Below are 13,936 nucleotides of genomic sequence, written 5' to 3' on the forward strand. Positions count from 1 at the left end.
AACTTTATATCGTCAAGGACCCACAAGAGTTTCCCTTTAACCAAGAGGCCAATCAGAATGCGACACATGTCAATGTCAAAGGCCAATCACAGTGCGACACGTGTCAACATTAGAGGCTAATCACAACACGACACTTGACACTTGTCAAAGTCAAAATAAAGCTAGAAACTTTATTCTATAAAAGGAGATCATTCTCCCACAATAATCCCTAATGTCATTTGTACTAAATTATTCACTAGAACTTACTAAAGAGAGCTTGAATCTATGTATTTGTGTAAACCCTTCACAATTAATGAGAACTCCTCTACTTCGTGGACGTAGCCAATCTAGGTGAACCACGTATATCTTGTGTTTGTTTCCCTATCTCTGCCCGTTTACATACTTATCCACACTAGTGACCAGAGCAATCTAGCGAAGGTCACAAAAACTTGACACTTTATGTTGTACCAAAGTCCTCACTAATTTTGTGTATCAACATTTGGTGTCGTCTGTGGGAAGTACTCTTATTCCTACTCTCTCCAGCTTTGTCAAGCTGGTTTCCACCATTCGTACACTCTCTTTTGACTAGGCATCCCTCTCCAACATGGGGAGTGAAGGGAGCCACAACATGTAAAACGAGACACCCCTCTCGTGCCTAGTGCAAAGCAACGAAAGAAAGAACGAAATAAGTGTGCTCTTCAGGCTCAAGTCGATAAGCTGGAGGCTAAGAACAACAAGATAACGATGAAGAATAAGATCCTCCAAGAGCAGTATGAGAAGGTATTCGAGATGCTCCACGAGGCTAGGCATACTCAAACACATGAGCTCATCACCCCTGTGGACGTCAACCATCGTCTGGGTGCCCCCCAACACAGAGGGTCACCGGTCTTCAACATGGAAATTCCTGATGAGGAGCAAGCTACTCATCAATGTGTTAATCAACATGAAACTTCTCTCAACCCAGCTGCTTCGACCCGAAACAGGAGAAGTGGAGGAAGGCACCTCCTCGCAAAGGGAGTAGAATGATCAAAAGCTGTTTATCGCGACTGTCGGGACTTCCTGAGGCAATGTCGAAAGAACCCTATCTACATAAGTTCAAAGATCAATGATCCAAGGGTTTCTGAAAGACTTGGTTCCCTACCAAGTCTCATGCTAGCTACCAATCTAAGGAAGAAGTTACAGGTCTTAGAAGAACATGAAGGTATAAGGGACTCGGAGGTATTTCGACAAGCATGCCCTCGAAGCCAGTACGGTAAATCCAAGGAAAATCACATACCTTCGATCAAACTTCCATACTTCCAAAAGGCAACCAAGATTTACGGAAGAATGCTTCAGCAGTACATTACTCCATTCAGGACCCCCTTGTCCTACAGCTCATTGAGGAAGTAAACAAGTTGAAGGCTGAGCGTCAGGCCTAGATACCTAACTGGAACCAACCCAGGCCTTGCCGTTTTACAAGAAGGATCCTCGACATCCCCCTCTAAGTGAAGACAAAGCAAAAGCTTGGCTTATAACTCTATACTAGAAGGGAGGACCCGATTAAACATCTTAACCTCTTTGAGTCCACCATGGCATACCAGATGCACACCGATGAAGAATGATGCCTTCTCTTCCCCTCCACCCTCTCTGGTGGAGCTCTAAACTGGTATTGCTGTCTTCCACCTGAGACGGTAGACTCATTTGAGGAATTGAGGAAACTGTTTGTCTCTCAACACATCTTCCAGACCGATCACTTGCATTCTATAGATGACTTGTACACTATTCGCCAGAAGCCGAATGAATCATTACTAAAGTATGCCAGTCGCTTTAACCATAAGTATTTTCGCTGTGCTGAGGCAAATGACAAGATCGCCCTCAAGGCTGCCTACGTGACTATTTCTTCAAGTACATGATCAATGCCAACACCTGGAAGACTTACTCTAAGGTGATGGCACAGGCTTACAACCATGCCTCCACCGGATTCTTACAGCCGGTCAAGCTTTTTCTTCATGCACGTAGAATAGTTATGCGCAAACATGTGCAACTATCTATTCTCGAGCTTGAGCCCTCTGATCTCCTGTTTGAGACTTGCTACCTCAACCGCCAATGATTCAACTTGGCGGGTTCGAGCAAATAGGCGTTGGTCCATATTAGACACAGAACCCGCATACTGAACAGTAAGAGCCAGAGAATCCTTAACAACCAACTCATCGGACCGTTTGGAAAGTATTATGTTATCTTTGGGAGTGAGAAGATTCTTGGCCACCACTGCAGCAGTCATGTCATTCTTCATCACAGAGTCCCTAACGGTAAGAAGACCAGTAGGGGATAGGAAGGATGAGCGCCATATGTTGTCTTGAAGAGACATGGCTGCCTCGTCCACAACATTCAAGTCAAAACGACGGTTGGATGGGCCATACATTTTCAAAAATGATGAAGGAAAAATGAGGTCCAATAAATCTTAGAGGTACAAAAATAAGGGGGAAATTTCTACAAGCAGTAAATTTCTGAACATCTTAAACACAATCGGTGCCCCTATAAAAACAAGGACAACATGGCTGCTTGTCCAAAATTCGAAGAGGCACCACTCTCTGAATTTTGAGAGCCAGGTTTCCCTGGATAAAATTCGTCGACAATCTTCACACACAACATCAACTTCTTAGATACCACAGTTAACTTTGTCAAAGATTTCTAACAAAGTTAAGATGCATGAATTTTGTAGTTCCAACTACCCTACTATTACCCACAAAGGCAAAGGAATAACACCACTTGCTAAGTGGGAAATCCTTATATGTGTCGACTTCCATCTTCCATGGCAAAGCAAACTTGTAAGAATGCCTAATTTTTCCCCATCTCCAAAGAATGCATCTTCAAAAGATCTGCTTGTTCAAAAATCGAAGAGGCAACACTCTCCGAATTTCGAGATCCAAATCTTCAACAAAGCTGTTTGTTCAAAATACTCAGCTTTCTTTCCCTTGGATAATACCTCTGTAATCAAGTCACGCCAGAGCAATAGTATCTCATATCATCAAGGTCAACAGCAAGAGCATCCCATATCATGCTTTTTCCCTGTCTTTTCCTTTGCCCTTGCTCTTACCTACAAGACAAGGAGAAAGAAAGCAATCGGTCGAAACTTGAAATTAAACTTCCAATCTGGAACTGATTGCCTGGAACCTTGCCTAGTTACTTACCTAGCATTGCTCTCGAGTACTCATCCTCAATTGTTGTCAAGGTCACAAATTCCTTCGGAAAATACCTCAGAACAGTTGATACGATATTAGCTCTTTACACTGAAGCTGCCAAGCATGGATGAGTTACTGAGAAGTAATGTTCAGAAGGACCATTCAAATGCAAAGGTTGCACACTACTTCTACTATGTAAAGATTGAAGCAGAAGGTTCAATGATGAGCCCGAACAGGTCACTATAGCACGACGCCCTTCCTGCAGAACCGCATAATCCAGACAGATGACTCTAAGTCAAATCCAAGCTCGGCATCACTACCCTATCCGAAAAGCTTGAGAAGCTTCAACAACCTTTCGCTGGCATCATCATCGAAGAGCAAACCCTCGCTATACCATATCCACTATTTTGTCAAGAGCAAAAGTATCCTATATCATAAGGGTCGAATGTACTCTAGATTTGATGGACTTGTTTTGACCCTTAAATTCTTAAGTCGACCTGCTCCTTTGGAGGAAACCAGAAAACCCTCCAACCCAGTTCAAGAATAAGTCTGTCGAAAGTCAACAAGTATAACAAAACACGTGCTGATTCATCCATTACTTCTTCAAAAGCAAAAGTATCTTATATCATCTCTTCTCCATGTCCTTTTCTTTATCCTTGTTGCTATCTGCAAGACAAGGAGAAGGAGAACAATCAGCTGGAACCCGAAATCAAACTTTCAATCTGAGATTGATTGCTTGGAATTCTGATTGCTTACCTTGTTTATCACCTCTTTCGGCAAATCTCCTAGCTCACCGACTTGGGAGACTCCTAATATATGGTTTGTATAGCACTTGACTAAACCCGAAACTACAAGTAAGTTTCAAGTGAAAATGATACATTACCTTGTGCGTCAACATCAACTAAAAATACCACTTCTGGATGGAGGACAAATAATTCCAGAGAAGATGCCATATCTGCTTATGGGACAAAGGTAAGTGAAAACGATACCACATTTCGGTACTTAGAAGTTTTGTGATTACTCAACAGCTTGGATCTTGCAAGTCCCCAACTGAGGAGCTTCCCTCACTCGAGAACTTAGAGGAGCACTGTTTGTACCATACTTGACCAATTCTGAAACTACTGAGCACCGGTCAACGTTATTCCGTCAAGGACCCACAAGAGTTTCCCTCTAACCAAGAGGCCAATCACAATGCAACACATGTCAATGTCAGAGGTCAATCACAACACGACACGTGTCAACATCAAAGGTCAATCATAGCACGACACATGTCAAAGTTGAAATAAAGCTAGAAACTTTCTTCTATAAAAGGAGATCATTCTCCCACAATAATCCCTAATGTCATTTGTACTAAATCATTCACTAGAACTCATTAAAGGTCTACTCCGTGGACGTCACCAATCTAGGTGAACCATGTATATCTTGTGTTTGTTCCCCTATCTCTACCCGTTTACATACTTATCCATACTAGTCACCGGAGCAATCTAGCGAAGGTCACAAAAACTTGACACTTTCTGTTGTACCAAAGTCCTCACAGCTGATTTTGCGCATCAACAGTATGTATGTGGATGTGATGATTGTTTAATTGTATAAACTAGGGATTCAGGCAATAGGATTGTTTATCATGTTTAGCAATTAAATGGAAAAAAAGGTTGACTCAAATTAACTTCGCAGCAATTTGTTTTGTCCTGATTGAAATTGAATTGGTTGAAATATGTATAATTGGTTTGGTTGTGTATTCGATTTATTGACGAGGCATGCATTTTATTCAAATTGCTTATTCGTAGAAAAAATTGATGAGTTTTGTGGAGCTGCGGATTATGTTATGCAGCTTAATCTGTTAAATGTGATTGGACATGATTAGAAGAATATGTTATACAGTAATGTTTGAGAAAGGAATAATGGGTCATAGGCTCATAGCTAGCTGAGAGTATTGTCGAATATAATTTTAGGTAAGTGCTCAAATTGTGAGAAAGATTAGTGTACATTGCTTTTTGTGGTTATGAAGTATTGAGGGGAAGATTGATAATTTTGGAGCTTAACATTCTAGAGTTAGCAAATGAGACTTCTATCTAGGAAATTTAAACTCCCGTGAATCCGTGATCTCAGGTTTACATACAATAGGACTAATGGAATAGACTTCATAGTTGTATATCTATGCCATCATTACACTGGGAAATAGGACTTTAAATTCGCTGCTCTAAATTTGATGGTCTTCCAGATTAGTGTTATTATTATGTTCTGCCCATTTTGGATCATGAAAGCTGTTGGGCATTGGGGAAGAGTCATAGTCACAAGTCGGAATGAAGATATAGCAAAAATGATGGTCAGGGAGGAAAATATACATCACATTCTGCCCTTTTGGGATCATGAAAGTTGCTGGGCGATATTCATGTTGTGCCTTGGCTGATTATCTTCACCAACATACAAACCCACAGTTGAATAGTTTAAAATACAAGAAATAAAGACACCGAGATATTTATGAGGTTCGGCAAAAACCTGCCTACGTCCTCGGAGAGATATTGCTCTTCACTATGAGAAAAACAGTACAAGTTACACATGAGTTAAATTGACATAACCCAATCCCATATCCCTTGTACACCCACTCACAGAATTTTCCCAAGAGCCTCACTCTACCCCAAGAGTTCTTTCACAAGAGACCTTTCACTCTAGCTCTCTTGATTTCTCTCACCCGTGCCCATGGTAGAGCCAAATGCTCTCACCATCTCTTTGGATGCTTTTCCTCTTTCAAACCTTCTCCCTCGGCAAGCATTTAAATAAAAATCAGCCCCTTTTCTTTTCCTCCTTTCTTCCACCCGAAAGCCAAATAATTATGGCTTTGAAAAAGCCACAAAACAAGGAACAAATCAAGCCACAAAATAAGGAACAAATCAAGCCACAAAACAAGGAAACATAATCCTCATCATGATGTTCCCTCATCAATATTGTTTTGTTTCCTAGCCTAATTTGGCCACTATCCAACAATCTCCACCTTGGCCAAATTCGAAAACATCACAGAGACTCGAATCAACACTCACCATAAGCACCCAAAGTACAAACTAAGGACAACTGTAACTAAATCAAATTCCCAAACTTTCTGGTACTCATAATTATCTCCACCTCGACTCAAACTGTACCAAAGTCCATTGGCCTTACGTACCAGCATGCACACTCTGAATCAACCTCGTTGGTCCTGTTCCGATTCAGTCACTGCCAATGCATGTGCAGCTGCTGCAAGCAAAAAAAAACATTTAGCTTCAGACAGGATCTCGACACATCCTCGTCTCCTCTAGCAGGTTTTCCTCCTCTTCATTGTCTGCAACTTGGAAACTTGTCAGTGCACCCATTTCCAGCAACACCCGTCGAGCCAGACAAACATTCCTCACACTTCTCATTCTTCAAGACCATCTCATCACCTGTGAATCCCATAGCTCCATCTGCTGCAAAACCCCTGCAACACTTGAAACTATACATCACCAGGAGATGTGTTGCTTCGAGTACCTAGAGGGCATACTTGAAGTCTTCCGCCACAAAATTGCTGCTACCTGGACCAAGATCATCCTTTCTTTTTCTCAAATGACAATTTATCTTTTTATGCCCGAATTCTTTGCAGTCATAGCATTGTGGTCCCTTGCCTTTGGAGCTTGATTTGAACCTGCTGTCTCTCTCAAATCCTCCTCCCAATTTTCTTCCATGATTCCAACCTTGAACAGCTAAAGCAGTCTCGTGCCCACCATCAACAATGGTCTTCCTCTTTTGTGTATCATAAGACACCAAAGAAGCCTGCACCTGCTCCAAACTTACTGTATCTTTTCCATGCAATAAGGTTGTCACAAGATTCTCATACGAATCTGGAAGTGAGGTAAGAAGTAAGAGGGCTTTATCTTCTTCCTCAACCTTAACATCAACTTTCCTCAATTGATCCAAGTATCCATTGAACACATTCATGTGGTCCATGAGATTCCCGCCTTCATCCATCTTCAGCTTGTACAGCTTCCTCTTCAGATGTAACTTGTTGGTCAAACTCTTAGCAATATAGAGTTTTTCCAACTTCTCCCACAGTGCAGGTGCAGAATCTTCATCCATAACATTGTTGATAATGTTATCAGCTATGCAGTGTCGAATCGTGCTAACACAACGCGACTCCAGCTCCTCCCACTGGTCATCTGTCATTTCTTTAGGCTTCCCATCTTTTCCCTTCAAAGCTCTAACCAAGCCTTGTTGAGTCAAGACATCCTTTACTCTCATCTGCCAGAGAGTAAAGCTGCCCTTCCCATTAAACTTCTCAACTGAAAACGACATGTTTGTAGTCATCATGGTGAATAATAAATCTGAACCTTCAATGAACCAAAGCTTCCAACAAAGCTCTGATACCAATTGTTGTGCCTTGGCTGATTATCTTCACCAACATACAAACCCACAGTTGAATAGTTTAAAATACAAGAAATAAAGACACCGAGATATTTACGAGGTTCGGCAAAAACCTGCCTACGTCCTCGGAGAGATATTGCTCTTCACTATGAGAAAAACAGTACAAGTTACACATGAGTTAAATCGACATAACCCAATCCCATATCCCTTGTACACCCACTCACAGAATTTTCCCAAGAGCCTCACTCTACCCCAAGAGTTCTTTCACAAGAGACCTTTCACTCTAGCTCTCTTGATTTCTCTCACCCGTGCCCATGGTAGAGCCAAATGCTCTCACCATCTCTTTGGATGCTTTTCCTCTTTCAAACCTTCTCCCTCGGCAAGCATTTAAATAAAAATCAGCCCCTTTTCTTCTCCTCCTTTCTTCCACCCGAAAGCCAAATAATTATGGCTTTGAAAAAGCCACAAAACAAGGAACAAATCAAGCCACAAAATAAGGAACAAATCAAGCCACAAAACAAGGAAACATAATCCTCATCATGATGTTCCCTCATCAATATTGTTTTGTTTCCTAGCCTAATTTGGCCACTATCCAACAATTCAAAGATGCAGTTGGTCGGATTCCGTCCAATCCCTCAAACTTGGAAGATCTGACATATAATGAAAGCTTCAAGGCGATATTCAAGGACGCTGTTGAGAATATTCAAATTCCATCCAGTCTCTCAAACTTGGAAGATCTGAAATTGGGAAGTCAAAGAAAAATGTGGGGTACTTGATTTTTACCAATTGTATTTACTTTTCAAATCATTTAGAGTCTAATTAATTCATTTGAAAACATTGTTGATCTGCATTGTTTCTCAGATCACAACTTTGATTTTGTTAAATACGTTTGTAATGTTTATAAATATGACTTATAACCAACGTTGAAAAACATTGCCGGCAACTTCAAACAAGGCACCAAGAAAGCCTTAGTTTTGAAAGAAATCAAAATGTCTCATTGAGACAGATATTGAATTGAGTCGTAGCAAATAATTCAAGTAAGCGATAAACTGATATATCTTTGAACTAGCTAGATTGAAGTGTTTAACCCTGTTTTATATGTTGCAGGGACAGGGTAGGGGTGGTTTGAACTGCGGGATGGGTTCTTCCTAATCATACTTAACTTCAGAAGATGATTGTCATCTGTACTAGCATACTAAAATTATCTGTGCATTCTGTGTGCTAAACTGCATCCTACCTTGCATTCATAGAACATTCATGTTAAAATCATTGAGCATCTTTTTGGTTTCATTTGTGAATAAACCAGTATTATTTCAAATTTCAAATTTTCATTTCATTGACATAAATTAAAGATTATCCTTGAGAACAAAAGAAGTATATGGTACCTGTATAATTAGACTCCTCCTCTTGGGATTTTGTTTGTTTATGTGAAGCATGTCGACAAGTGCGCATATGCAATCTTGCTGTTAAAAGGCATTTCTTTGTCAACGTTCAATCCGAGCTCTAATTCCAGTGAAATCTTGCTCCTTAAGACCATTGGAGGAACTGTCGTACACCCTGATCAACCAACCCTCCAAGGCCAAAGACTTCCTCTCCATAGCAACGGTGACCATGAGAAGAAGATGGCTACTCAAATCTAAAAGTTACTTAAGGGTCTTATTTACATCGGGCAAGCTTTCACCATACTCAAGAATTTTGAAAAAAGTGCAAGTGATCTTTTCAAAATTCTCCTACAACCACAACAGTCTCAACCCACCCTTGGATAGTCCAACACAATCAACCAACATCCATGACTCACGGGCTAAGAATTTTCAACAATACAAACTTCGGGTGCTCAATGACATAATCATGAAACCAAAGATCCTGATTCTGGCAAAAAATGTTGTTGAACAAGGCCACTTCTTCATTGCTGACCGGCATTGACAAAGAGCTTGAACAATTGCCCGAATTACATTTCAACATGGTGTTTTCCACCAGCTTGGCTTTTAAAGATTTTCTAAATGTTTATGACAGTTTTGATGTTACTACAAAGTTGTGCTCCTTGCATTTTGCGGTGCTTCTTGCAAATGAAGTTATAAAAAAAAAGGCTTTTGGGGCAGAACTCCAGGTTCTTTTGTTTTCTGGTTTCTACAAAGCACATTAACTGTTTGTATCTAATATCTTCTCACCAGCAGAAATTAACTCATCTTTAATTCCCTTGAGTCTGAGCATGAACTTGTCCACAGAATCTTCTCTTTTCTGTGCAGTGTGAAATTCTGTCTTCAGTTGATTCACACGAACCATATAGCCACACATGACTTACACTCTAAGATACCTGTTTTAACAGAACTAACTACCTAACAAACTTCTGATAACAGTGTTAACACACTAACAGCTACTAACAGCTTTCTTAACAGACTTAACAGTCACTTAACAGCTTACATCATTCATCCTAAAAGGTAAAACCCTTCCCGCATTTGTAAGTTACCAAATGGGTAAAACTAATTAGCCCCTGCCAAGCAAGCAGCGGATGACTAGATCAATTACTAATTAAAGAAACTGGACCTTTCAACTAGTTAAATTATCAACACCTTTCAATACTTAAATTATCAGCAATGATCTGCTAAGTTATGAGATAGAGTTTTGCACTAACATTGATGTGCTAAGCTATCGGCAATGGTTTTCGGATTTGTGCCTTGCAGCCGTAGGCAGTTTAACACACTGAACACTCATATCGAAGTTGCACAATGATACAACTGAAGCGGGCGACTGCTTTACTTCCATAGACAAAGCAAGGGATGCCTCTCTCTTTAGTAATGCCTGTGTGGAAGGACATCCAGGCTTTGTTCCTTTGACTTGACGGGATGCTTATGAGCCTAATATTTGAATGCAAACGAAGATTGCATAGGTCAAATTAGAAGGACATTTTTTTATAACCGTAGACAAAACCTTTGCTAAAACTGCTGCACATACGACACTTAAACACGTTATCAATAGAAGGTGCCTTTGGTTGCAAGAGTAGCAAGTGCCAATATTTGCGTCCGAGCATCCATTGCAGAAAACTGGCCTATTGTTTTCATTTTTCTGCTCTAATTCCTTAAACATCAATGGATGCTTGTGACTGACATGTTTAATCTCCATGTCCTCTCCGTATACCTGGTAATGCAAAGCCCTCCAGCTAGCCCAAACGGTGAGGTTGGGTGGGGTAATGAGTTAGGATTAAGGTGAGTCCAGGGTCGAATCCCTACAATTTTAAAACCCCTCGTATGAAAGCAGGAAAAAGAGGGTATCTTTGTATATTTTCAAGAGAATCAATCATCTCCGGGAAAACGAATGATTCTTGACGTTCTCTTTATACTTTTCCTGTGCTAACCTTGTCCTTGATGTTGATGTGCCAAGCATTTAGCAGCATAAAAAATAAATTAAGTGCAGCAGTTTGAATAATAATACTAATATTATTATTGAATGAATGCAGCAGATTGTCAGCTTATCAAGCATTGGACTGTATGTGCCGGCCAAATACTGCTTGAAAATAGTCCAATCGGTCAAGGACTTGGGAACTTCAGTTGCGGATATTTCAAGAAATTGTTGAGACCCGCAAAAACTTAAATTTAACGAAGAGAAAAGCACTTTTTCGAGAAGCAAAAGCAGTCGAAATAATGGAAAATCAGAAGCTGAAGTTTCATCACTTTAGCCATGAACATCCATTGGAGCTTACAAATTATTCACCTTCCAAACAGAACAAAATCTGTGCAGGGTGCAAGCTCATGATACAGTCCGGTAAGGACTACTACAGCTGCCCAACCTGCCCATTTTTATTGCACCAAGTATGCTACAACATGCCCCGCAAGATGCGTCATCCGGCACATCCAAGCCACTACTTGAACCTCCATCCTTCTCCTCCTTCAAGCACCAAAGGGGCCTTGAATTGTCGGGCTTGTCGAATTCATGTCGTGGGGTTTTACTATGATTGTGCCGATTGTGGCTTTTACTATCATAGCTTGTGCTCGGGCCTGCCCTTCTCCATTAAAACTTCATCGCACCCTCATGCATTGAAATTATCATTTTCTCCACCGTTCGATTTGAGCTGTGATCTCTGCAATGAGCCTGGTTATGATCAATGGCTGTATAGGTGTCACATTTGTGAGTTTGATTCTCATATTTCTTGTGCCATTTGTAATATGCAACCAGGTCTTGAACCTACCCAAAATCCAATTCCCCCACTGCCCGCCAACGGGTTTACAAGGCAGAGCAGCTATTCTTCAGGAGCTTCTTTCGGGATCAATGAGGCAGAAAATTACAACAGTGAAGGCAATGAACTCTTGCATTTGGTAAGACAGATAGTTTTTAAGGGTAACATTAAGAGCATTGGTGACAAAAAGGTTTCAAGTGCAGCAGTCACCGGCTGGGATAAGAGATTAATTTCTCCGAAACAAGAGTTCAACGTTACAACTAGCAAACTTGGAAATGGTGGATCACATCAAACGGATGCAGACATGGCCATCACTTCTTTGAATTCAAAAGATACAGCAACTTCGGTTTCTGAAGACATTACTTTGACTCCAAGTTATCAATTCAGCGATGCATATTTTTCAATAGATTTGGCGAAGTCTTACACATCTCATGGTCAGAAAATTCAAGCAAACAGGGAAGGTCCAAACCAAGGAACATTAAGCTACACCGACAGTACTATTCTCCCCAACAAGGTTTTGAGCAGCGCTAAACCAGCAAAGCAACCCAGTTATGTTAATGTATCAGGTACTAATTATTCCAATAAAATTGGACCGGAAAATAAGCTGAATGAAGCATTCTTGACTCGAAATGACACTCTTACAAGGAAGGAAGCAGGCCCAAAGGAGATGAAGAGAAAAGCTAGTGATACCATGGGGAGCTCGGACACTGGAAATCAGAGTACTAAATCAGATATGGTAAGTGATACCGAATTTCATACCATCAATTGATCCTTATTTATGTGTCTGCAAAATGAAGAATCTGTTTATCAAACTCATTATTATCACTTATCATCTGTAGATAGTACATGAATCTCCAAATTAAGTCTTCTTTCTCGAAACTGTAAAAATAGTAAAAGAGGGTTTTTGTTTATAACTTGATTGACTATTGGTTCAGAATCTGTCACATAAATACCAAATTTTTAGTATGATTTTCATTTTTTTTCTCTTTTTGCTTTGAAATAATTAGAGGAGAGTATTATTTATCTTGTTCCTTGTCCATCAAGAAATTTGGTTTAGAGTTTGACATTAGGAGTTAGCCATAGAAATTACTATTCCTTAATAAACCCATGGTCACAGAAGAGAGTTATATAACTTATGTTATTATGTTTGCAGGATAGTAACAGCCCTTCCTGTTGGTTGAGTTGCTGCAATACGGGCTACGAAAGAGGTAGGGATTAAAGTGTTCAGGAGGCCAGAAGCATAAGAAAACTGATCAGTTACCGAAAAGTATTTCTGAGTGTGATTTTACATGTTGAGAATTCATATCATAGTTCCAATAATTTTTGTACAAGAGCTACAAAAAACGAATTGTGAGGATCTCGATTCGATTTCAATTCAAATGTTTGTTTATTGTTTCAAGAGCATGCATGAGTTGAAAAACCCTCTTCTTTCGCAGTAATAATGATTAACGGTTGCAGTATAAGACTCGGTTACTCATGAGTCATGATGCAGACACCAATAACCAAAAGCAAACCAATGCGAACACAAGATAATTGCAGCTGTCATCACATACTAATATCGTTGTTATTTGTTAACATCAGAAGTGATTAACACTACGCTTAATGTCAAATTCTTCATTCTATTCCTCCTGTTAATTGTCTCCCTCCCAGCCTACATTTTAAAACTGTATGTATCACTACCAAAGTCTCGGGCAAGATATTGTCCACTTTAAGCCAACTTTAAGTTAGAATATGTACATATAAGCTATGTAATCTTCCTCACAAAGCAATGCTGGATTGGTTAGAATTCAACGTTGTATCACAATGTGTCAAGATTTCATAAAAACGGATTGAGTGTCCCACTACTAATAATTACACATATATTGTTCCTAATTTAATTACTTGTGCAATCTAATAAGTGTGCAATATTATCACAAAAGTATAACTAAAAACATAATCATTTGATATAAGTTGTATATTATTTTTTAAATTACCGCAATTGGTATGTATATATCACTAAAACCATCAGGTCCTCTAACTCAATGGTAGTCAAGATATTAGAGAAGTGCATTTAGCCATCCAATGTGGTCAATGGTAGTCAAGATATTAATATATAAAACTTATTAGTTGGATGTTCATGTTGTTAATTAGGTACAAACAAAAGCTATTATAATAAGCAACACATTGTACGTACTAGCATTACTATTTGACTTTTGCATCGTCTGGTTTATGCAGGTTAGCACAAACTACATGGGATTTGCATCAAGATTTGCAT

General features: G+C 39.8%; 1 protein-coding gene across 1 annotated transcript; it reads left to right on the forward strand.

Moving 5' to 3' along the window:
* The first annotated feature begins 11,149 nt into the window (after positions 1–11,149).
* On the forward strand, positions 11,150–12,451 carry LOC137712109 (uncharacterized). The gene has a single exon (XM_068451252.1). It carries the CDS (start codon positions 11,150–11,152, stop codon positions 12,449–12,451), a length of 1,302 nt encoding a protein of 433 aa, XP_068307353.1.
* Positions 12,452–13,936: the final 1,485 nt, after the last annotated feature.

Source organism: Pyrus communis, chromosome 13, assembly GCF_963583255.1.
Source record: "Pyrus communis chromosome 13, drPyrComm1.1, whole genome shotgun sequence".
NCBI lineage: Eukaryota > Viridiplantae > Streptophyta > Magnoliopsida > Rosales > Rosaceae > Pyrus > Pyrus communis.

Bases quoted from the DNA above. Each gene is read 5' to 3' on its own strand.
- LOC137712109 (XM_068451252.1), top strand. From the start codon at position 11,150: ATGGAAAATCAGAAGCTGAAGTTTCATCACTTTAGCCATGAACATCCA.